General features: G+C 45.3%; 1 protein-coding gene across 2 annotated transcripts in view; it reads left to right on the top strand.

Moving 5' to 3' along the window:
* Positions 1–26,310, top strand: part of sema6a (sema domain, transmembrane domain (TM), and cytoplasmic domain, (semaphorin) 6A) — an 88,170-nt gene that overhangs the window by 4,406 nt on the left and 57,454 nt on the right. For both annotated transcript variants that reach the window (XM_079732380.1, XM_079732379.1), the window contains exons 2-3: positions 21,398–21,569; positions 22,749–22,866. In XM_079732380.1, coding sequence (XP_079588506.1) covers positions 21,470–21,569; positions 22,749–22,866 — 218 coding nt within the window. In that variant the 5' untranslated portion in view covers positions 21,398–21,469. The remainder of the gene's footprint in view (positions 1–21,397; positions 21,570–22,748; positions 22,867–26,310) is intronic.

Here is a 26,310-nt window from a genome sequence, read left to right as displayed (position 1 = left end):
AGCAGAGAGAGAGAGAGAGAGCGAGAGAGCGAGAGAGAGAGAGAGAGAGAGAGCGAGAGAAGCAAGAGAAATGGAGCATTTTGAGAAAACACAGGTCTTACAGAGCTCAATTTGTTCAGAATTTTGTGGCAACTGAGATAGTGCAAACCATTCCAGTCATTACCTTTTGATGGTTGTTTCATAATCAAACAAGCCATTGTGACCACATTTAAAATAAATACTAGTTTCACATTTTTGGCTATATTGCGCAAAGCTTTTTTAGGATTGTTCTCAGCCTTTTTTTTCAGCTTGGAAATGAAACCAGGGTTATTCTCAAACACAGATTTGCTCTGACCACAGCATGCAATGAATCAGCTTATCCAATATTGATCCAGAAGTTTGTTTTCAACTTTCTAACAAATGCCCGCCTATGAGATGTTTTCTTGTTATGTGCATGAATTATATATCGGGCCCATACAGATGCAGTTTTTTCTTTTTTTACCATGAAATTATGCAATCCTGTGATTCTCTGTTGAGCATAAGCCTTTGGGCAGTGATACAAGTATTCTATTATTAATAATAATGTTTGCCATAGCAGTAGAACAGGCAGCGAAAGGAAGATCATTAGTATCGGCAAATATACAGTCAGAACAAGTAAGGACTTGACAGTGAGATTTGGAGAACGATAAAACGTTGCACTATTGTATATGGTGCTCCAATTGCTAAATGAGACATCATAAAATTTTACGTCATGATGACATGAGTAATGTTATGATTTAAAAGAGGAGAACCAACAGGCAGCAACTGGTAGGCTGCTGGTTAAACTGGTGCTGTCTGGCTGTGAGTGTGTGTGTGTGTGTGTGTGTGTGTGTGTATGTGTGTGTGTGTGTGTGTGTGTGTGTGTGTGTGTGTGTGTGTGTGTGTGTGTGTTTGTGTGTGTGTGTGTATGTCAAGCAGGGTGGGCCCCAATGAAGAGGCCTCCATGGCATGACCTCAAGCTGGAGCCTATCCTCCTTTATCCCCTGGCTTCTCACACACACCACACACACACACACACACACACACACACACACACACACACACACACACACACACACACACGTACGCGCACGCATTGCGCCAGATTGGGAGAGTAGAGGAGAATCCACAGAATCCACTTCTGTGTGATGAATGATGCTGTCTTTTATCCCTATCCTCTCTATCCTCACAATCAGAGAGCTAAGTGCATGCATATGTGTTAATTCATGTGTGCTGGCGTATGTGTGTGTGTGTGCATACTTATGGCGTGCCCCGGGTTCTCCGCTTTTTGGAGTGTAACAATAGGAGGAACAAGGATGTCTCTGTTCAGACACAGGTCGTAATTCCTCTATACTCGTAAGGAAATCACTGCAGGGTTTAAGCAATCATTAATTATGTATGACCAGGAATGTATAGAGACATAAATATTTATATATATATATATGTATTTACATACCATCATCCAGGCTGGACCTTGTATTGGCTTTTTCGCTCGTCGGAGTTGTTACCTCAACAGAGCCTTAACAGAGAGAACTGATGAATTATGCAGCAGCCCCCAAGGGAGCCGAGTCTGGCTGGTTGTATGGGGGAAACAGGCAGGAGATAGATGCTCCACGGTGAATTCAAATGTACTTATACCATACAGGCAACGATGCTGTTTACACACACTCACTACATTCGAGAACAAGGTGGAGCACAATGAGAAGTACGGGGAGCTCGATATCATTTTCCTTTTTCATTATTTGTTCATGCCTCCCCCATACACTGGCGCTGTGGAACATATTTGCATTTTTCACAGCATTCATTCAATGCTCGGCTTTGGGTGAACACTGAGCGTATCCAATGCGTAGTGTGGAGTTGGTCCCATGTTGCGTCACGCCTTACTCACCCTCAGACCCCCCTCCCCCCAAACTTCCTATCACCCCAATCACCCCTCCCCCATCCTCCCATGTTCTGCACCCCTTGCTGCTTTCGCCACCTTCCACCTCACACCCTCCCCCTATCTATGTTTTCCAAGCCGAGAACTCCCAGCATCCCTTGCGGCCCGAGCCTCCCAATCTAGCTCCTCCCCCGTCTCATCCCTCTTCCTTCCCCATAGACACCACAGCACCACAGCACCAACCTCTTCCCCAATGCTGCAAATGCCTCTTATGTGTGTGTGTGCTTGTACGGCAGTGTGTGTTTGTGTTTGTTTGTGTGTGAGAGAGAGAGTATGTGTAAGTGTGTGTGTGTGTGTGTTTGTACGCCTTTGTGTGTGTCTGTGTGCCTGTGTATGTGTGTGTGTGAGTATGTGTTAGTGTTTGTGCGCGCGCGCATTCCCTGCGTCTCGCATATGTACGTGTTGCCTGCCATGTGCACATCGCCCCTTCTCCTCAACCCCCTGTTCCCCTTGTACCCCCCCTTTTTCCCTGAGCACCAACCAACCGACCAGCCCCTCCCTCTCTCTGTCTCCGTCTCTCTCTCCGCCCCCCCCCCCCGGTCTCTACGGCGATACGGGCCTCTTGTTCCCACTGCCTCCATTCAGGAGGCTGGTGCCATCGCCGCAGCATAATGGGTTTTAATCAGCCGTCCGTGCTCCGTGGCAGCGCTCCCCTCCGCACTCCCAGCCCCGGTGCTCATACAGACCACTGGGATTGTGAGCAGAAGAACCTCTCTCCCTCTCAATGGGCTTATGTCAGCAGGCCCCGATACTCCCATTGGCTGAAAAGAGTAGGGTGAGCGAATAACCTAGTGAGGGAATGTGGGCGAAAGGGAGAGGTAGAGGGAAGGAGAGAGGGAGGTAGAGATAGAGAGAGAGGGAGGGAGGTTGAGAGATGGCGGGAGAGAGGGAGAGAGCGAGAGATAGAGAGAGGAAGGGAGAGAGAGAGAGAGAGAGGGAGAGAGAGAGAGAGAGAGAGAGGGAGAGAGATCAAGAGAGATCAAGAGGGAGAGAGAGGGAGAGAGATGGAAAAAGAGGGCATGTGTCTCTCTATCTCTCTCTCTCTCTCCTTCTCAGACACATTCCCTTACAGCGGGAGGAGGCAGAGGGGTATAATAGAATGGCCGAGATAGAGTGCATGTGAGGGAGGTAGTCTCAAGCCCCAAACAAATCAGAGAGTCAGGAGGAGTTAGCTTGTGTCTGCTGGAGCGCGCCTCTCGGACTGCACGGCAACGAGCCAGCGGTAGACGTCACCTTTGCTTTAAAATAGTTAATCTACTCCCGGGGGGAGGGGGGGACCACGACAATGGGCTGATTTAAGTAGCTCTCCTCTCCCTGTCCCTCTCTCCCTCTACAAGTGCCTCTTCCCTGGGGCTGAGACGCACTGAGCCACATCTCAGGGATTAGCCTCTGCCGTTGTTGTCGTCTCCTCTCGCATCAGATAGGAACCTGGGAGCTTCATATGTAAATACAGTAACTAGTGCATCGTGGGAAATGCATTCACTCATATGGGGCTCCATGCTAATATGGAAATACATGCAGGATAAGCCCTTGCCATGCTTTTAGATACCATTCAAGTTGGTATACACACTGAATGATATCCATGATATTACCATCCATTACCATACATTGCCTCTAGGAAGCACAAGCCGCCCATTGCTTTGGGCTGTTTCTGAAACATTAAAAATTGCTCTGTTATCAATAAACGCTCATCAAACTTCTTTCGCTTTTCATTTCCTGGTGGGATTTTTTTTGTGGAATGATTATGTGTCTGTAATACAGAGCTATTAGGGGCCATTTATTGGTGCTAGCTCTTTCAATTCCAGACAGAGTATTCCATCTGAATTAATGGCATGGTTTTCTCAATGTCATTCATTCTAAACGCCTGTCCTCGCTCCCACTTAGGCAACAGACTAGCCTACAAATGAACCGAGACCTTGTGGTGTACCTACAATATGTGGGTGGTTGATAATGTGTTCTTCTTTTTTCACGTGACAGAAGCCAAAACAGTTTCATAACAAATAAAACCCGGCGTATCTCATCAGTTTTGCAGCATTATCCCATGCGTGTTTATCGCCTATATAAAGTGTAGTTCTTGTTTTAAAATACAAGAAGATGAATAGCATCGGCATGACATATATTTTAGAAAAGATTAACTTTGTTAACGGCCTTAAGTGCTGTTTACCGGTAGCTTATCCTGCATGGTGCATTAGTTTGATGATCAACCAGCAGGTTGTGCTTGGAAAACAAGTCACATCAAATAAACAGTCTCTGCTATGCCTTAAACCCTGTATTGAAACCGAACCAAACTCTTACTTAGATCGTCATTTCAATAGGACTTTTTCAAATGTCTTGTGAAAGTTGTATGTGTTTGCTCCACTCTCGCTTATGTTACCTCATCAAAGGCTCTGTCTTTGAATTCGGTCACCTTCGCCCTTCCTCTGTGGCTGATCCTCCAGTGCTATAGTCTGTCTGAACCTTGTGGCAGGCCGCGCCGCTATGACACGAGGGGATTATGGAGTGTTGTTGTCAGCCACAGTGAATGTCCTCAGCCAACGAGCAGACACTTAACAGGCGCCAAAGGGGGCCGATGTGGCCCTTAAGCAGAGGAGATGTTATTTGAACAGGGGCCATTTTGTCAAAATTCTGTTAAAAAAACGACAAAGTAGATTCAGTTTCTGGTGGGTGCAGTTGTCAAGCTATTGAACTGAGAACAAGTTGTAGATGGAGGACTGCATGTATAACTATGTCATCTTGTGTATGTCTACTCTCTGTGTTCTCTCGTTGACATGACATTGAGACACTGACATCATTTATCTCACAGAAAACTTATCGAAAGGAAAGTCAGTGAGAATACTGGAGCTCTACCATGGTTTCAGTTGATGAAAAATCGAGTGAACTGTCTTCCAATCAACACCTCGACAATGACAGAAAATGTCAGAAAGAAGTTGCGTGAAAGTGTGAGTCTAAAAATATAAATATTGTCACCATTCGGATGAAGGAATACATTATTGTTCAGGGGTAATTTTTGCACAGTTCACTATGTGACCTTGCCTGCGCAAATTAGCTACATTAGTTACTATTCAATTAGGTGAAAGCTGGCTTACTTTTTTTACTAATTACTCTCACGTTGGGTTATGCTTGTGCTTACGGATTTAGTGTTTAACTTACGGAAGTGACCGCTAATCGGAGTCCTCACTTCCATCCCTCATTTAAAAGTCTGCTGATTGTGGTTTCATATCAGTATAATTTTGTCCCAATAAAGAGTGTACATTTGGAAACTTAAAAAAGTTTGAGTAAGCACCTACACAAAACAAAAACCTTTTGACTTCACAGTTTATTTTAAGGCCCACGGACTTAAGCTGCCTAGAAACTTCAGAAGGGGTATTTTAGCTAAGCTAGCATGATCAGGGAATTAGCCCTAGGCATTGTCTGACAAGATAGCTCCTTCGTCTCCTGTTTTTTCCCTTAAAAATGGCATGTCTGTGGAATTAAACGCACAAACAGTTAAATGGTTTAAGTTACCGGATGAACAAGCTGATCCTCTTATGTCTTTAGGTGGGCCGTAACAATCTCGGCAAAGCAGAGATTTTATTGTTACAGTCGCTATACTGTAATGGCAATGACGTTAAGGCCCTTTCTCTGTTTCTAAAGATAGCTATATAGACAAAGAGGGAGATTGAGAATGTTTTTGATGCTAGCGGCATTTCCTTGGTTCAGAAAGAGAAGCTGTGCCAGTTGCACCGAATGGTTTTGACAGGGCAAGAAGGATGAATGGATCAATTGATGGATGGACGGATGGATGGACAGATGGATAGATTTAATGATGGGGGTGAGGGATAAAGTACCCTAGGGACTCGTCAAAAGGAGATGGAATGGGCAAAGTGTTGAAAAAAGAAGAAAGGAAGACGTTGCCTTTGCTTTACATTCTTCCTTCCCCTAGCTTCCATCCTTCCATCCTTCCATCCTTCCATCCTCTCTCTCTCCCCCCTTCGCTCTCTCTATCCTCCACCTAACCTCTATGCTATCTCTTGCTCACTCTCTCAATCTCTCTCGCCCTTTATTCTCCCCTACCCTCTTTGCTCTCTCACTCTCTATCCCCTCTCTCTGATTCTCAGCCGCTGACGCAAAGTTGTTACCTTTTAGCTTAATATGTATTTGAACCTGAGTAACACACACACAAACACACACATACACACGCACGCACGCACACACGCACGCACGCACGCACGCACACACACACACACACACACACACACACACACAGCTTCTCCCTATCTCCTTGATTTCCCCCACTCTCTCACTTTTCCCCACCTCCAATTTGCCCGCCTCCCCCTCACTTACTCACCCTCATCTTCAATTCCATTAAGTGGATTTACATCCCGTGCGTTCCCCCCCCCACACACACACACACACTCATTAATCACATTTTCCCCTTGAATTTGATCTGCATGTCAATTTGATCCCTAGTGGAGGTGGAACAGAACTGGAGGAGAAGGAACAGGAGAAGAAAACAAACAGATGGATTATGTTTTGCTCCAGCGTTGCCTTGGATGAAATACAGCCCCGCCACTGCAGTTCACCCAGACGCTGCTCGTCTCTCTGGATGTTTCGTCTGCATGAGTAGAACCAGACTTATGGTTATCTCCAGGGCCAGATGGATAGGACAGGCAGAGAGTGAGAGAGAGTGGGAGAGAGAGAGAGAGCAAGAGAGAGAGATAGAGAAAGAGAGATGGGAGAAAGGAGATGCCTAGAAAGACAAAGATAATGTCCACAGTCACAGGGAGAAGTAAAGAGCAAAACAGGAAATAGCAGCAAAATTAAGGAATTTAAAAAAGAGAGACGCGTGCGAGGGTGAGGTGGCGTCGGGGGACTCTCTCGGGACGCTCAGAGATGAATTGCTTTGACAGCATGCGTCAGGGTGAGCGGTTCATGTGAGCATGCCAGAGGATGCAGTCACAGCCAGGCTAAGCACTCCTCTGGGAATATGATGCCGTTAGTTAGTATGCGCATACTGTACACACGTGCATGCAATTACACACACTCACGCACACACAAAGACACACCCACACACACGCATACCTGAACAGCTAAACGTTGTCTTTGTCTTCTAGAAATGGTTGTAAGAACAGGTTGTAAGAAAGATAAAATAAAATAAAAACAACAAGACTATCTATATGCGTGCCTCAAAGCCGTCATAAATTTATGTTTCCTCTCACACTCGATCACTCAGACGTGATATACTGTCTAAACAGTGTTCGTTCACTGTTCTCATGATCAAAGTGAGACAGAAACTGCCTGCCTCACAGATCTATTCGTCAAACTCCGGGGAGAAGTTCACTGACATTCTCAACTCCTCATCCATATAAACAGATATGATAGATGTGTCTGCATTCCCTAATAAGGGGACTGGTTCCTTATTGGTTCCCATCACTGCGATACATTTATAGGGTTTTCAACACTAGGTCTTATTCAGTATGCAGTACAATGCAATGAACCCTAGTTAACCTAAACCAGGCCTAGAATTAAACAACCACAAACTATAACTGCTATCAACATTTTTGAAAGGAAGGGTAGGACCTCTGCAGTCACAGTTAATGTATTAAACTATTGCTTCATACACACACACACACACACACACACACACACACACACACACACACACACACACACACACACACACACGCGCGCACACACACACACACACACACACACACACACACACACACACACAATGGCACAATCAATCATGCAGCCATGCCATGCTGCAGAGCTAGCCTTCCTTCCAATAATCTTCTACGGACTCTCACACTGGACACTCCTCCATCTTTCTGCTTCTTCTGATCAGCAAGAACAATGGTCTCCAGACCCAGCAGCGCTCAATCTCTGCCCTGGTAGCCTTCACTATTAACTCACTCCCAGTCCCTAAAGTGACAGGAAGTTGTAAACGCAGGTCTTTAGATGTTCGCAGATAGGCGTAATGGAAGAAGGGTCAAAAGGTTGACATGAAAGCCCCAGGGGAAAACCCGGTGTCGAGGAGTTTTCTCAGTGTGTTTGTTTTTGATTTACTGCTGCTGTGTAATTGAAAGAACCAACAACCCCGGAAAAAAAATCCCAGCGTTAAGTCGACATTGACGTGTTGTGTTTTTGTGGAACGAGAGTCTGTCAATATCCCTGTAATCCTGACTGAGAGTAGTGAAACTTTACTTGTGGGACCTAAAGGAAACATACACTGAAATCGAGGAAGTGAATGGTGTGTGAACTTTTTTAATACGAAAAGCAATATGTTGACAATTAGACTGCGGTCGTAAACGGAAGTCTGCTCCTTCCATCCAAAGCCCAATAAAGCTTTCCATTCAAATCCCCTCGCCTCTGTTCAGCTGCAGTGATACTGAAGGCAAATACAGGCTTGATTTGTTCTGCGCCACCTGTATCAGGACAAATTTATTTGTATCTTGATCTCACTTAATGTGCTCAAAAGGCTTCAAAGGCCTATTTGAGACTACACCCTAAACCCTTATCCCTCACGGGAAAGGGCAGGGGAAGGGCAGAGAAGAACCCCCCTAAATCCCAGCGAGAAAAACCTTGGCCGATAAATCTGACTCTGCCTTCCTTTGTTCATCACAGGTCCCTAGAAGTAGAACAGGTGGCTAAAGACAAAGCATTGATTTTCTCTGTCCTTTCACCCTCTTCATTCCAGTGAAAACATGGTTTTACGCAGACCAATAGAAGCGTAACTTCATACCGCAGCACGCTCAGCGAGGGCGAAGCGGTTCGTACCCTCTACAAGACACCGAGCTCTTCATACGGAGACAGGCGATAGGGTGACTGGTTGAACCCTCGCGTGACAGAAATTTACAATTATGATCCGCCGCCGTGAACGGCACGCTGCTGACTTAATTCAACATTTCCATTAGAAAGATTGCACGACACTGCTGATACAAGAAGTTAGCCATCACAAAGACGCCATGACACTGCACGGAAAATTACTTATTGAAGAACCGTCATGAGCACTTAGGAGAAATTTGTTACAGAGGGGCAGCGGTGGATGGGGTGTGGGTGGGGGGGGGGGATATGCATCTAGAAACAAGGGAAACGATGAGAAGCATAAACACAGGCCTCAACTGTGTATCACCATGCCTCAGATGGATTCCCGTAGTCTGAACCTACTTAACCCAGCTTGATAGGTATAGATATATGGATAAATTGGGTGTAGAGGCTTGGGAAATCATGTCTGCTCAGGAGAAACTGGTTTTGACAGCACAAAAATACAAAATGACCCTAAAAAAGATCCATCCTGACACTTTTTGGAAGGTGAATATATTTTGGTTTGTTGCCTACAGATTTGCGGTTGTATGTGCAATTTTAAGAGATATTTATAAAGACAGCAGCGTTTTTGTCAGTTGTCAAAGGCCGTTGGATTTCCAATTAGCATAATACTGTTTACGCTCATGCTAACTAATAAACTAAGAATGAACTTCGATTGCTCGAGGCTCTTGCATTACTGTTACATCATCATACAACAAGAAGCACATGAACCAGGGTTATTGTCCTTTCCCTCCTCCTTATGTTAACTCATTCACATAACACATGTTAACTACCCAATTGTACCTTCAATGAGACTTATTTTACATAAATATGTGGCATTATATGCTTTTACCGCTGGTCATTCTAATGCTTTTAGTAATTTGGCACAAAACACACACTATTAATTAAAAAACAATAACTCACACTCCATGTGGTCATTGGAAAGTATAATTAAATGTACAGTTCCATTTAGGCTAGGGTTGTAAAGACCTACTTTCAGCTTGGATTAGACAGGCCAAACTAGCCCCAAGCCTTCAAATGGGCCAGTAAAACACAAAAACGAAAGGACAAACCTTGAGATAACTGCACTCAGAAGTTATGAATAAGTATAATAATTATGAATAAGTATAGGTTAGCCCATTAGCCAGCTCTATGTAAGTACACATCTAAAGAACATTTGATTCAAGGTTGGAACCATGATTGCTCATTGATAAAGAAAAAATGGCCTATTTTGGCAACCATGTACACTCAACGTCAATAATTAGCTGGCAACACTAAGCGATATCCTGTCTTGGCTGCATTGTGAGCATTTGAAAAGCACATAAACCATGTCTTAATTGTCTTATTTATTAACATCAATTTCTTTTTGAAATCCCAACAAACACCTTGAAGTGCTTAATTGTAATGGTAAAGTTTTGAGATGGACAGGCGTCTCCAAATTAGCCACAGTATTCATTGAGTTTTGTAAAGAAGCACGAACCAGACAATAATTATAACATTCATGGTGGTCCTATTCTTACTGATGTAGTTGTCTTTGGGTTGTTTTCCTTCCTCACTTTTTTTAATTTATTCACAAAAATCTTCAATATCTTTGGGAATATTTTGCCCCATACTGTTGGCCACATCTTGCACCGGTTTACAAGCATTATAATAATTGTTATTGCTTGGGTGGTTTTTTTGTATTATACTGGCTTGTCTTGCTGCTGGTAATTTACCCTTTCGCTATATATCTGCCGCTAAAGTCTCGGTTTGTAACAGCTTGTACTACACCGTACAATTCATTTTCACAGAGATACTTTTGTTTCGCACACTAAACCCAGCAGACTCACCAATCTCTCATCCATTGTCATTTCATCCATTAGTTTACAGTTGTAGGAGGTGAGCCGTGCGCCTCCCTCCCACAATATGGTGTGTGGAGATAAGCACGCGGGGAACAGGGACAGGTTCCTTCTGTATACCGGCAGTGCAGCGTTTATTGTGCTGTCGTTTATTGATTAGTTTCTCTTGCACTTATTGCTGGACTGGATGTCCTGGATCATCTTAGATGATACATAATGCTGCTGTTGGATATGATGCACCGCACACACACTGACCGCTCATGGTTATCTGCCCCTGAGGATCACGGCACAAACCACTGAATGTAATTATGTCTGGCTGTCACTGTGCTGTTTTTCCGTGCTTGCCTCAGGATAACTCATGGGTCCCTTTTTGGGGGAGAAATGGAGGGAAAGATGCTGTATGTGTTTTCGATTGTCATTTGAGAATGTATGAGACATGCATTGAAAAAGAGATGTCTAGGGAGGGGAGAAACATATGTAGTTGAAGTGGAAATAAAGAGGGAAAATAAGCTTACTGACACATTGACAAACAAATCTTGACTCTAAAATCGAATAGGCCTGTGTGGACTCACAGTTGCTGCCCACAGTTTCTTCCTCTCCTGACCCCAAGCTAGCCCATTACCTTAGCACAGATTAGCATCGCGCTCAGTCAGATCTGATAGGCCAGCTGCTGCTTTGAAGCGGAAGGCCAGCAAGCTAGTTATCAGCCCCGACTCAGACACTTATCATAATGGGATGTGAGTCACTGGGAGCACAGACGATGGCATTACCAGAGCTCAAATTAATTTTGACATCATCAAAAGAGTAAATCAATCCATAACATATTCAGATTTTGCTGTGCCTTGCAAAACATCCTCTTGCAAAAGTGAACTTCCATCCGATGCCATATTCTTATCTTGCCAACTTTTTAATCACATGAAACTTCCAAAAGACAGCGTACATCTTTGGGATTTCTCTCAGAGATGCTACACAACAGTTCAAATGCATTTGAAATTCCTGTTTTTGCCTTCAATATCCCACGTGATCCATTTCTGCATCGCTCTCAGGCGAATCTGCACCGACAGTTCTGAAACAAAGCAGAAATTTAGAATGCGAATGAAAAAAACATTGGAGAAAAAAAACGACAAAAGTGAAAGAAAGTCAAAAAACACCGTAGCTGCTAGCACCCACAAGGAGTTTGTATTATGTGCAAGGTGGGAGGCTGTGAAAAGTGACACTGCCCCCAAAGGATACAACCACAGCGAGCAACACCCTGAGCAGCATCCCTGAAGGCAGCCTGTTTATAGCCTCCGTCTACATTTCCTGGAGAAGTGAGAAAGAAAGGAAACAAAACCCAAGGCAGCGATTGGAACAGTTGTACTCCGGACAGTTGGTGAGGAGGAGGGGAGGGGGGGGGGGGACTCCATGTTGCGCTGTATTGTGGGGTGACCCATAAAGTTCTGTTTTCATAGTAGCACTCATTTGGTATGCTTCGTTGTTGTTGTTCCTGACATCATCTCTATTAACTGGAGGTCAACCAACAGGGGGTCATTACCAGCAACAGACATCCATCATTTCCATCGTCTGTTTAAAAGACAGCTCGATATTGACTCTGAAACGTCCCTCATTTACGGTTGGACCCTGTCCGGGAGGACGGTTAGCGACTATCCATTGCCCAGAATTAGTGCTATTGTTTTATTGATTGGCCTTCCTTGTTCATCCCACTGCGAGCAGTCAACCTCCCCCCCGTCCAAGACTCCCTAAATACCCAAACTAACTTCCCAAGTTCCTGATGATGGATGACTCCAATTGAGCCACTACGTCTGATTGTAAACAAAATGATACTTAATGTGGACTTAGTCTACTCTATTATTTAAAACCACTGAGCTGCGTCATCACGAAGCCGCCTGACCCCACCCCTCCCTTTGGAGATTGACCTCGGAGGAGGATTGATTAAAACGCTCTGCCTTATCTCATCTTCTTTGTGACTCTGCTCATCAATTTTGGGCCCTGCTATCGAACAGGCTTTTTCTCAGCGCTCCTTGCAAGTATCTCCTGATCAGAGCTCCTCCCTTAAGTAGTTTAAAGTAAGTAGTGCTTCACTCAACAGCCTTTTGCTACTCTAACAAGGCTCTATAGATCTATAGAGATGACTGAGCGTTATGAAGACACACACACACACACACACACACTCACACAGACGCCAGGGCTTGTACTCAACCCCCTTGAAGAAAGAGTTGTGTTATGTTTTGACAGCATTGTGTACCGCGGGCAGTGCTAGCTCTACTCTGAGGGACTCTGGGCCCATGTCTTGTAGGGAGCTCTCTCCCTCTCTTTTAGTCTCTGTCTCTGTCTGCCTATCTCTCTGTCTCCATCCCTCTCTCTCCCTCCCTGTCTCTCTCCCTCTTCCTCTCTGAAATGTTAATGTGGCACTCTGCTCAGTGAAACCCTATTAATGCAGCCGCTGCCTCCTTGAGGTCACGCCCCAGGAGAGTCGTGTATGCAGTCTTCTTGTATCCAGACAGAATATTCTTTCTCATAGTCCTTATCACCTGTCTGGGGGTGATGTCACCTGGATCAAAATAAACACTTAGACAAGGCTGTGATTCTTAGGTTTTTTATCTTTCTGCGACAAATTCACAACATCTCTCTCACTCTTTCTCTCTCTCTCTCTCTCTCTCTCTCTCTCTCGTTCTCTCCCTCTCTCTTGTTCTCTCTCTCTCGTCCTCTCTCTTGTGCGCCCTCTCCTTCTCTCTCCCTCTTTCTCTGTTTATATCCATGTCTTTTCCTCTCCTATGTTAACTCTGTGACCGGAGTGACGGGTAAATGTAAAAGCGCTCCCCATCCGACCCGAGCTCTGAGTCATCTGAATAGCGGGAGGGATAAGCAGTGTTTATTTCATCCATTCAGAAGAAAGGCAGACAGAAAGTCGAATCAGACGGGGTAGATAATTGGATCCAAAGAAAGAGGGAGAAGGCCACAAGATAGCAGGCGTCTCCCTTATCAGCAGTCATTTTCTCTGCGTGGTCGGCCGGGCCCTGTATCAGCTGCTCCCAGACCCACTTCAACCCCACCTCAACCCCGTCGCCACACCGTCTTGATCGACGGGCAAGGAAAAGGTTCTGATATTTAAATATCTAACCTCATTCTTTTTTGGGGTCAATCTTTTCAGCACTAGTGTTTGTGTCTGTATCTGTGTGTGTGTATGTGTGTGTGTGTGTGTGTGTGTGTCTGGATATGTGTGTGTGCGTGTGTTTGTGTGTTTGTGTGTGTCTGTAAATGTGTGGTTGTTTGTGTGTGTGTGTGTGTGTGTGTTTGTGCGAGTACGTGTGTGCGATCGTGTGTTTGTGTTTATATACATAAGGATTTCTGGAGACGAAGCAGCACAGGGACCGGTGAGACGCCAGGCTCTGCCGTTCTGCTGTTCTGTTATTCTTTGCTCAGAAGACGAACTTCAGAGAGCGATTAGGAGGGATGAGGGGAGCAGGCAGCTGACAGAAGACAAAGAAGAGACACAGGCTGACTACAATCAAGATATTTTTCATGCTCTGTTGGTGGTAAAACCCCCAAAAAGAGAAAAGAATAATTAAAAATAATAGCAACAGCATATGTAAGATATTACTTGATATTTCCATTGGGTTTTGGCGCGTGCCAGGCACCAGAAGCTTACAAGGAGATAAACCCAGAAGCTTATAGTCACAGTATGGAAAAGAAAATAGGACTGCTACTCATCAGTAACAGCTCGATTTGAACCAGACCTGAGTAAACATTGAGTAGAAGTGGAAGAGAGTTATCTGCTCTGCTCTGCCTGCTGTTCAGAGGGAGGACATGTTGCCAGTTTTGTTTGGCTCATGCCCATATAGTGAACGCCCATCAATCCCGTTGCTGTCTTCAGCCGGCCCTTATTTTCTTTCTTTTGAGTCTTTATTTTTCCTTTGAATTGAACTCTCAAGGCTACTCCTTTACTCCTTATGTTCTTTCCGGTTCTGTTCTCTCCTCTCCTCCTCTCCTCTCATCCACTCTCATCTCATATCTCATCTCCTCTCCTCCCTTCACTCTCATCTCAAAGCTCTTCTCCTCTCCCCTCCTCTCCTCTCCTCTCCTCTCCTCTCTTCTCTCTCCTCTCCTCTCCCCTATTCAGCTCTCCTCTCCTCTCCTCTCCTCTCCTCTCCTCTCTTCTCCTCTCTCCAGTCGTCTCTCCAGTCCTTTCCTACACAGGTAACTCTGTGGCTCAGTAGCGGCTCAGTGATACATAACTATCAAGTGAATGCTCCATATAATCCTGAAATGAAAACCCATTGTTTTTCCTCTTGTCATTATGAAACGGAAGCATGTCCGGGCCTAACAGCCTTTGCTGCACATCACAGAGGGAGAGGTGTAAAAATAATAACGGCTCAGCTTATACCACGCCAGTTGATGTCTTTGTTACCTTGCTGTTATTCTGAGTTGTCGCCACACACTCTCTCTTTCGCCCCTCTCTCTAAAAATCTCTCTTTGTCTCTCTCTCTCTTATACACACACACACACACACACACACACACACACACACACATACACACACACACACACACACACACACACGCACACACTAGTGATGGGTCGGTCGCGAACGATTTGGTCAGAACGAACAAATCCCGAAGGTGAACGACGAGAACTGATTCCCAAAACATATAACAAAAAGATGGTCACGTAAATAAAATATACAGAACAGAAGGAACGAACTGAGCTTTGTCTCCCGCGACCTTATATTGATTGAGTCTAAAACGTTCTCATCGATTCAGCCAATGAGAGCAGGTAGCAATTGCGTTGCCATGGCCCATGGGTAAAAAAATTATAAGGCACCACCACACGTTAACTAACGGTCGCTGTAGGCTTCAATATCATGCAAGCACTTCACACAATCACAATTGCATGCTTTAATAAAGTATTGTTTTACCTACCATTACGAGTCTTGTTTGGTCTAGTTGCTAACGTGCTTCACTGCTTATTAGCGCTACTTGGAAGACGCCATTTAATTCTTACTGCACCCCATTATGTATTAAGGATATTTAGGAAGAAAAAAGGCACGTATGTGCTTTATATATATGCTTAATATTTACACTTGGTACATCTGGGTAATTTTGCCAGAACATTAGAAAGTAGTAGGCTACATGCATGTTGATTAACAGACCTTCTGACTTAACAAACTACTCAAACGAACAAATCAAACGAACGAATCGTGATAGTGAACGGAACTGAACGAACTGATTCCCGGAAAAGAATCGTTTTGCCCATCCCTAATACAAACAGACATACACATACAGACAAATACACATGTACACACACAGCCACACACACTCTCACACACACACACACACACACACAACTTTATTTTTCTCTCTTGGTCCTTGTTCTCTCTGTGTCTACCTTGGCTCAATTCCAGAATCAATCATTCAACTACAGGGAGACGGTCTTGCATTTAGGCTTCTATTTAAATCAAGGGGCCTACAGCAATGGGGGTTGCCCCATTCATGTCCACTTCATTGTCTTTTAATAATCAAACCATGATGGATCACCTCTTCTACACTGATATTCATCTGTCCAGCAGCATCTAAAGAGAGGGGCCGACTTAGCGGAAATGAAATGCAAACACCAACATGCATGCGTCTCAACCCCCTCAGTTGTGTCCAGATACACAGTGTACGATGAGTGTGTATGTGTGTGTGTGTTGGTGTGCAAGTTGCTGTGTTTACAATTAATGCTGGCATGACTCCCTTCTCCAGAAGACGGGTCCCATCCCTCCATTTACCTTTCTCTCTCCAAAACGTCCTCTCTCTCTCTCTCTCTCTCTCTCTCTCTCTCTCTCTCTCTCTCTCTCTCTCTCACTCTCTCTCTCTCTCTCTCACCCTCTCTCTCCCCCCCCCCCCCCTCTCTCTCTCTCTCTGTCTCTCTCGCTCTCTCTTTGTGTGTCTCTATCTATCTAGCCTCCACTCCCTTGCCTTATCATAGTCTCCTGGGCCGTTCAGGGAACTCTCTCTATTCTTCTGTGTCTGATTTATCAGGCCGGGGCTGACAAATATAAACACCTGCCGTGGAGCATGGGTCCTGTGAACAATCCCTAGAAGGCTTTGAAGAGTTCCATTTAAAAAGCCCCCCGACGTGTTTCTCACACGTCCCTGTCTCTCACCCCCAGCCTCTACACTCTCACTGTCTCCTCTCTCTCCTTCATCTTCATACCCCTTTTGTCTCTTTTTTCTTTTTTACTGTTATGTGATCTGCCACTTCACTCCCCCCAGCTCCCCTCCCTTCTCTCCCCCCCCCCACCCCCGCGAGCGTTCACATGCTCATCCCAGGTCATTCTTAACATGTATGCCAGCAGGTGCTGCTTTGGTTGGTGATGCGCACGTCGTCGTTTATCTTCGTATTTGTTTGGTCCAGGCGTAAAAGTTTCTGCATTTGTGGTGTGTGTCTGTGTGTGTGTTCGTGTGTTAAGTGTGTGTGTGTGTTTGTGTGTGTGGCAGTGTATGTATGTGTGTGCGTGTGTTTGTGTGTGTTTGTGCGTGTGTGTGTTGGAGTGTGGGTTTGTGTGTCCGTTTGTGCCAGTGTGTGTGAGTGTGTGTGTGTGTGTGTGTGCGTGTGTGTGTGTGTGGGTGTGTTTGTGTGTGTCTGTTTACACCCATGTGTTAGTTCTTATAGTTCACACTGTGACTGCGGGTTCGCAGTGTGTGGTACACATCTGGTGTAGCGGCAATTGTCAACCAGCTCACAGCTCGCAGATGTACCCCCCAACACACACACACACACAAACACACACACATACACAAACATACACACACACTCGCAGATATACCCCCAACACACACACTCACACACACACACACACACACACACACACACACACACACACACACACACACACACACACACACACAACCCAACAGTCATAAGCTCGGAAGCATATAGTGAGAGCTAGTAAACATACATCCTAACCAACCCTATTAAAGCCCAGACATCAGCAGGCCCATCCTGATGTAATTACAGAGCAGTCTCCCAGTTCATTGCTCGGGCAGATAGAGAACACAGTGAGCGCCTGAGCGGATTAAACGAGTAGGTGTCTAACGACCCTCCTCACCACACCCTTACCCTGGGGTGTGTGAGTGTGTGTGTGTGTGTGTGTGTGTGTGTGTGTGTGTGTGTGTGTGTGTGTGTGTGTATGTCTGTATGTGTCTGAGTGTGAGTTTGTGTGTGAGTATTTGTGTCGGTATGCATCGCAGAAGTAAGACTGAAAGTAACTCAAAAAGTAAAGACAGAGTGGTGTTGGAGGCTAGTATTGGAGGGGATGGTCTAAACATCTGGCTCCCAGCCCATGTGTGTTGATGTGTGTGTGTGTGTCCGGTCAGTGTGTGTGTGTGTGTCTGTGTGTGTGTGTGTGTGTGTGTGTGTGTGTCTCTGTGTGTGTGTGTGATCCATCAGTGTGTGTGTGTGTGTCAGGTCACTTCCTACGTGCCTTCTGTGCGCGTAAGTGTTTAGGTTCAGGGGTGTTGTGGATGTGGAATCTACGGTATTCGGGGTTCAGACCCAGTCCGGGGCAGTGAGCACCACCCCCTGCTGCTGACCTTGTCATGATAATAAATGGATGTAATTGTTTTGGTTCCGGCGCCATGCCTCCATGGCTAACATGTTGACGCAACTGGAGCGCTAACATCATTAGCCCTGATAATTTGTTTATTGTCCATGCTAATGCTGTTGGCTTCCACTGCCCACACCACCCAACCCTCGCCGGAGGCCTCCCAACCTGTGGGAGAATAGGGGTACAAATGCGTTTATTACCTGAGCAGTGTGTTTGTGTGTGCGCGTGTGTGTGTGTGTGTGTGTGTGCGTGTGTGTGTACGTGTGCGTTTCTCTTGTGTTTCTGTGTGTATCTGTCGGTGTCAGTGTGTGTGTGTGTGTGTGTGTGTGTGTGTGTGTGTGTGTGTGTGTGTGTGTGTGTGTGTGTTTGTCCGTGTGTGCATGTGTGTGTGTGAGCGAGCGTGTGTATACAAGCCTCGCAGCATCTTGGGCGGTAGGGTTTTTATTTCCTGCTGGGGGCCTTCTGCCTCAAACCATCTTGATTAAATTTTGTGTGCACAGACACGTGTGCACACACGCACACACACGCACATGTACACACATGCACATGCATATACATGTTGCTTGCTACCTTATGATTGACAATCCGTTAGGTGTAAAGAAAGATATTGCTGCTGTGGTTTCCGTCTTTGATTTGTCTAGACGTGTATTTCAAGGAGATTATATCCATATATAATCTACACATGTGGGTACTGTCAGCAGTGGATTGTTATTGGATTCCGTACATGTGCGATCATTAATCGCCGTCAGATATTATTGAGCATGTGTGTGTGAGTGTGTCGGTGCCTGTGCATGTGAGCATGAAGGTGTGGAGGTGTCAGATCAGAGGTAAATGTATAGGCCACCACTATGTTCAGCAGTGGAAAATAAAGTAGCATTTCAAATCAGGATCTTGAACATAAGGAAACAATTTTGATCTTCAAGGACGAGCGTGACTCAGTGACTGTTTATTTCCCCGTGCCACACGTGTGTGATCTCCGCGTGGCTTTTGAAGACTTAACTTGGCTTGAAGAGTCATTCTGTGCCTCATCTGTTTAGTGCGTTAAAAATAGAGGACGGTTCTTGGCGGTTTTCAGAGCGTATTTTAGTATTACGTTCTGAGTAAAGAAATAGGGATGAATATGACGGCTTTATAAGATTAAGAAGCTTGTACAGTGTGTGTGCCTTGTTCCTGTTTCGGGATAACGCATGGGGTGTATTACCCGGAATTAGATTACTTGACTAAGATTAAACTGATCTTATAACAGGCTGCAAAATCTACTGTCGCACGGAGAACAAAGCTTCTTTTTGGTTCGTCTCGGATTTAGAAACTGAAATATAAAATCATTAATTGATATCTTGAAAATGGGATTATAGGACTGCTCCCATAAATCATGGGACAGTATTGAGCTCGGTGCTAGCAGCAGTAGCACGTGGCTGTCTTCTCTCCTCTCTGCCTCTGTACACACTCCATTTGTCACAATGCCCAGAGGGACCGCCTCCCCGCCTGAGTCACTTCCTGATCATCAATCAATCAATTAGTGGACGACTTCTGGGGTCAAGGTTTAGGAAATTAACTAGGTTCAGCCCTTCATGGACACCTACTGTGTAGTAAAATACGTACTTGATAAAAAAATACTTATAAAGAATAATTTTATCACAGATTGAACTGACCTTCCAAGAAAACCCAATTATTTCCACTACCATATTCTTTTTGTTACAAAATCCGCAATAGGTTTGTCCTAAAGAACGAGTGGGATATGCCACAGAGTAAACTGAGGCAGCGGTACAAGTGGCTAAGAAAAGTGGCAAGGGTGGAGGGTGTGCACTTTTGTGTATTTCTGTGTGTGTGTGTGTTTGTGTGTGTGTGTGTGTGTGTGTGTGTGTGTGTGTGTGTGTGTGTGTGTGTGCGTGTGTGTGTGTGTGTGTGTGTGCGTAGGGGGAGGCTCGGGAGGGGGGGGGGGGGGGGTGAAGGTCGTATCTAGGCTGTAGTATTGGTATTCTCCTCAGTATTCAAGTGATTCTCCCGATGAATAGTGTTTTCACTCTGCCACTGAATGAGATTCACACAGCCATGGAGAGAATGACGGAGCGAGAGGGGTGGGGAGTAAGAGAGATAGAGAGTGAGAGAGGAGATAGATACAGAGCGATAGAGAGAGCAATTTCCGCCTTTCGCTAATTCTTCCTGCGTCTTCCTCCTCTATCTGTGATTCCATAACCCTCCCATGTCTCTTTATCTCTCTCCCTCTCGTGCGCACAATAGCAAATGAAAATACAGTATGGGATAAACAACTTTTTATCCAGCTGCAGCAAATTAAATCAGGCATTTTATTAGATTTCTTTACCCCCCCTCGCTATTGCACCAGCTGGTACAACACCCTGTACACAAAACCCTCAAAATGCTCCCCTCAGAGTTTAACCTGAACAAAACATATTCTATATGAATGAAACCCTCAATGTCTGATGAGATTACTTACTGCTACAATTATTGTCTGGAATGATTTATGGGAGTCGTTTGTTGCCAAAAAAAACTGAGGAAACTTCATGAGGAAAGATAAACAACTCCTGTGGTTACTGTGGGAAGTGCGATGAAGTCATCACATACGGCAGGTGTGAGGACTCAACCCTACCCTCTTACCTGTCAACACGGAAATATTCAGACTAATGCTGTAAAGTCTTTAAAATAGCCTTTTGTATCGTAAACATTATAGTATACAGAACACCTTTATACGTTATACTGAGAGAGGCAGGAAGATGAAGAAGGAGGCAGAAAGGATTGGTGGGAGACAGATAGAGAGAGCGTGATGGGCAGGAATAGAGGCAGATCTACCTCTGTGCCTGGCATCGATCCGTGACGCAGGTTATAACCCCCCTCTAATCCCATTTATTCTGTTTCGCTTGCAACACAGTCCTCAACCCAAGCCAACAAAATATATAATAAAATAAATGTGGGACTGATCCCATTCCCTTCTGTAAAGACTCGCAAAGGGACAGTTGTGCCGGTGGTGGGGACTCCTTGTTCTCCTGTTGTTTATGTCCTTTGTCTACCTGCCGACTATAAGCATTCTGTGTCTAGCCTGAGGAAGTCATCCAGGATGCAAGTGAAATGCAAAGTGGTTTTGTGACTAACTTTTTCTGCTCTGTTTTCTCCCCTCCTTCCCCTACTCTATCTCACTCTCTCTGTTTTCCATGACATCCTCCTATTCTCTCTTTCTCTCTCTCTCTCTCTCTCTCTCTCTCTCTCTCACACTCTCTCTCTCTCTCTATGCAGTCTGAGGTGAATCCATACTAGTGGACCAATAGCAGCGGCGGCAGCAGCAGCAGCAGCGGCCAGGGTTTGACCATGAGGTCAGAGGCCTTGCTACTCTACTTCACGCTCCTGCAGCTAGCCGGGGCAGGCTTCCCCGAAGACACGGAACCCATCAGCATTTCACATGGAAATTGTGAGTATGCTTTCACTTTCATGATGGTGCCGGTGGTTGTGTGTTTGTTAAATAGTTTTGTTAGTTTCCTTTACTTGCGCTTTCTTTTGTTCTGTCTTTCTTTCTTTCTGTCTTTCTTTCATCCATCTTCTCTGCTCTCATTTTCTCACCCTCTCCTTTCTTCTCCTCTGCTCTCCTCTCTTCTCTTCTGCTCTCATTTAAGTACCTCTCTTCATCTCCTCTTATCCTCTCCTCTCCTCTCCTCCTCCCTTCTCCCCTTCTCCTCTCCTCCTCTCCTCATCTCCTCTTCTCCTCTCCTCTCATCTCTTCTGCTCTCATTTAATTTTCTCTCTTCTGCTCTCCTCTCCTCTCTGCTCCTCCCCTAGCATCTCTTCATTTCTGCCTTGCAGCATCATTATTTTTCCCTCCCTCGTTTTGGTTTCCATCACTAATCCCTGTCACCTTCCCCTCAACTTTGTTTTTCATCCTCCTACCCCTCCCTTTCCCAATGCTTTTCACCCCCTCTCCCCCCGCCCATCTTCAATTACTCCTCCTTCTCTGCCATCTGCATGCATTTTGATGGCAAGGGGTGTCATTTGGTACCCAAGGATAGACCCTTTACACACGCTAAAAGGGGAAGACTTAAAGCGATCTGAAGAGGAGCCCACCCTACATCAAAGGCTAATCCTCTATTTCTCTGTCAGGCTTCTATAATGCGCTGTGTGATAGTGCAAATTCTATGCCAGGCTCAAAAAGATACAGGCATTTTCCCTCTCTTTCTGCCTCTCTTCTTCCTCTCATGCACTATCTCTCTCTCTTCCTCCCCCTGCCTGCGTCTCCCTGGGTGAATCGCTCCCAGCCGGGAGAGTTGAAACAACAGGCAGCCAACCTCACATGGCCCTGGCTCTTTGTCTCGGGTTATTTATCCAAAGCAGCTTCTTTCGTTTCATCCAAAGCCACGTAGAATACAGGGATTTCATGGTGTGCTTGGTGCAGTGCACATTTTGCAGACGCAGTGTGGGACCGAGACAAAGGGACTTTATATAACATTCTAGGAACATTGGGATCACATAATACACAACAAACAATGCGTGTTGTTTTTGTTTTGATTTGTACGGATACAGGCCTCGTTTACAACCAATAAGCTGTGGTTTATATTTGGATCTTGTGTTTAAATGAGTTGAATTGTTTCCTCCACAGACACAAAGCAGTATCCAGCATTTGTGGGCCACAAGCCCGGCAGGAACAACACGCAGAGACACCGACTAGACATCCAGCTCGTCATGATCATGAACAGGACCTTGTACATCGCTGCCAGGTGAGTTTCTCCATAGCCATCCATCCTGGCCTTAACCAAACATGGGTCATATGGGGTCAGAGACATTGTCCAGAGGTTTGTTTTCTCTAAGAAGGTAGTGCGTTTTTTGTATTTTAAACATTTTAAATACTTTTTGGACTGTGCTGAATTAAGATGATGAGTTTCGTAGTTTTCCGAAGACATCTGGCATTTGAAGTTTCTAACTTCTTGTTTTTATCCATAGAAAGTCTTGCCTGTTTAATCATCGTGCGACTGCTTGTCCGTAGCAATTTACAGTTAAACTGCTCCCAAAGACATGTTGCTAAATCATTCAGCCTGCTACATATTTAAGTCCCCGTTTCACTGGGGAATGTACAATATAGACACATGCACAAACACACTCCCACATACACACACAACCACACACACTCACAGAGGCACGATTAGTGTGCGTAGGTTACATTTATTTGGGCTTAGCTGGTTATTTTGTGCCGTCATTTTCCCTTCAATTTAGTGTTCAGATTTTCATTGAAGCTGACATTTACCTGCTGAAGTTTGCTGGGGGACTGATGTTAGGCGACGTGAATGGTCAATTTGGGTCTTACCTTAAATGGACAGAAGCTGCTGCCGGTATCCAATGCTCTAAAAAACCGAGCCAATGGTTTATTTAGCCTTTTCACGTTTCAGGTTTGAGGCAGTTTCTCTCAACATAATTACTTTGTGCACTACTACGTGCACTGCAGAAACGTGCACACATAATGCACTCGTACACATACGTAGCACACCTACGGTCAAACACCCACGCACGCAATCATGCAAGCACACAGGCACACAAATGAAGAGTTATGTAGTAAAATGAAGAACCCATATCCTTCATTTTATTGACAGCTAACTAATAGACAATTAGTAAGCTCAGTGGGTTGGGATTTTCTGATTACGTGTCAGTCTGCCTTGCATTTTTTTATTTTCTTGGGTCAATTAAACTAGCTGTATTCCCTTCACAACATATATTTGACAATATATATGTATTTTACTGTTTTCAGTTCACTCACTCTCTTTCTGTCTCTGTCACTCTCAGTCTCCAACATTTTACGTAGCCCCCTTCTCTCAGTGTGTCCGAAGACATGTAGCTATTCACCAGAAAGCCATTAACCAGAGAAACTGTGTTTTATGTCCCTCAACCGGTCCATTGAGTCTCAGTTTAAACAACGTTGTGCCTATTGAAGTCTTCAAAGCAGACTTGAAAGGTCCCTAATAAAAGGACCACTCCTTTCCACTCCTGTTGGCATCTTAGCTAATTGAGTAGGAGGCATGATTGGATGCTGTTGAAAGACACAATGGGGGTCTGTCTTTGTTTTCATGTTAGGCATGTCAAATTAAATGGCTGGCTCCGTGCAGACGCCACATCCACTGGCCGGCCCCCTAACACATCTGGGGTCATTAAGGGGAGGGTCGCGTCTTGGTGTGGTTGTGTTTGTCTGTGTGTGTGTGTGTGTGTGTGTGTGTGTGTGTGTGTGTGTGTGTGTGTGTGTGTGTGTGTGTGTGTTGTGTGTGTGTGTGTGTGTGTGTGTGTGTACTGGCGTGGCTGCAGACATGGGTCTGTCTGTCGCCCACCTACTCCAAGGGGGTCGAAAAAAAGGCCATAGGGACATGGAACCAAAAGGAGACCCATAGGGTTTGGCCGAGGAGGTGTGTGTGTGTGTGTGTGTGTGTGTGTGTTTGTGTGTGTGTGTGTGTGTGTGTGTGTGTGTGTGTGTGTGTGTGTGTGTGTGTGATAGTGTGTCCTTTTATTAGCAGGCTACCCAGTTGTCAGAAATATTGTCTTCATATGCTTGTTGTTGACATGCCATCCAGTAAGCATGTTTGAAATTATATGTGATTATGTGAATGTTTTCTAGCAATGTGCGTATGTTTGTGTGTGTGCATGCGTGTGTATCTATTTATTATTCTTGTGTAATGTATGAACGACAGCTTTTGGGCCTGACTGCCTTCCTATGTGAGTGTGTGTGTGTGTGTGTGCATGTGGACAAGCTGTAACTCAGTGCACCGATCCCACAAGGGAATCCTGACACATGGTGCTGGTATGCGACCCCGGAATAAGTGAGATGGTTGTGATAGATTAGGGCCGAGCGGGTGGGCCTGCACCACTGATCCCAGCGGTACCCAAAGAATGTTCCAAATCGATGACATTGGTACACCCCAACACCCGTCCCCATTCTGAGGTCCAAACTGCTCCGACGAGACATCGATACAGGACCGGCCCAAGCCAAACGACAAACAATTTAAACAGCTTCCCCCAACACACACACACACATACACACACACATGCGCACACACACAGACATACACACACACACAAACACACACACACACACACACACACACACACACACACACACACACACACACACTCAAACAGGATCGCTGTTACACAAATCAATACAGCTCCGGGGCGATTGTCAACTTGGTAAGACCAACGAAGAGAGAGCTACTATCAAAACACACCCGGCAGTGGTACGCTGCGTCAATAGTTTTACTCCTTTTTTTCGAACACCAGCGGCGTCAAATGGGTTGTTTGTTCCCGTGCCAGCTTCCCGATGCCCCAGCACCCCGCCTCCAGAGCGAGGGGGCCCTCAGTGGTGCAGATGGTCACTATGAACAGTGTCCAAGAAGCCCCACACTGTCTCAGCCTGCTCCCTGAATAGCAGCTCCGTGGAGCAGATCTCTTTGGCTGGTGTGTTTGTGTTCTTTTCTTTTTTAAACTGGCAACAAAATCGCAATGCACTTTTTACTATCAGCAGGGCACATACATACATGGCTACTGATTAAATTGTAAATAGACAAAAGTGGCCTTAATCCTGAAGGGGGAAGTGTCTTGGTTTCTTGGCGAGGATGGAGCTCTGCAACAGATGCAGCGATGGAGAATTCAGGGTTGTCTTTTGTGAAGCGCGTGGAAGGAAATGCATTGAGTTGCTTAAATGGTGCAAAAGTCTGCTGGGCTTTATGTCAGATTGATATTGAAGACAAAGATACAAGTCTGTAAATGTGATACCCAATCAATGAACTTTCCTTGAGCTGGTTAGCAATGTTCTGCCTTTGTTGTTCTTAAATGTCGTACCCTTGAGCTGCCGTTCACCCAAACTACTAGCACTGCCGGTTATGCTACCTGCATCTTCCTGGAGTTCATAAACCAGTACTCTGAACGGCATGCTGCTGCTCTCATAACGGTTAAAGCTCAACCCTTTTAATATCACATAAGTACTGCAAACACAACCGATATGTCCTTCAAAATGCCCGCCCCTCCCCTCCCATTTGATGTATGTTGTCCATGTTTAGCAACAAAGTCACGTTTAGGTAAAGCTCTGAACCAGATTATAGGCACAAGAGAGCGGGAGAGAGACAGAGAGAGATGGATGATGGAGGAGATTTAGACCTTAAACCATATTGCATGACCCACTACCTTCT

This window comes from Pollachius pollachius (genome assembly GCF_949987615.1).
Source record: "Pollachius pollachius genome assembly, chromosome: 1".
In the NCBI taxonomy this organism is placed as follows: domain Eukaryota; kingdom Metazoa; phylum Chordata; class Actinopteri; order Gadiformes; family Gadidae; genus Pollachius; species Pollachius pollachius.
This window is presented reverse-complemented; position numbering and strand designations above follow the sequence as displayed.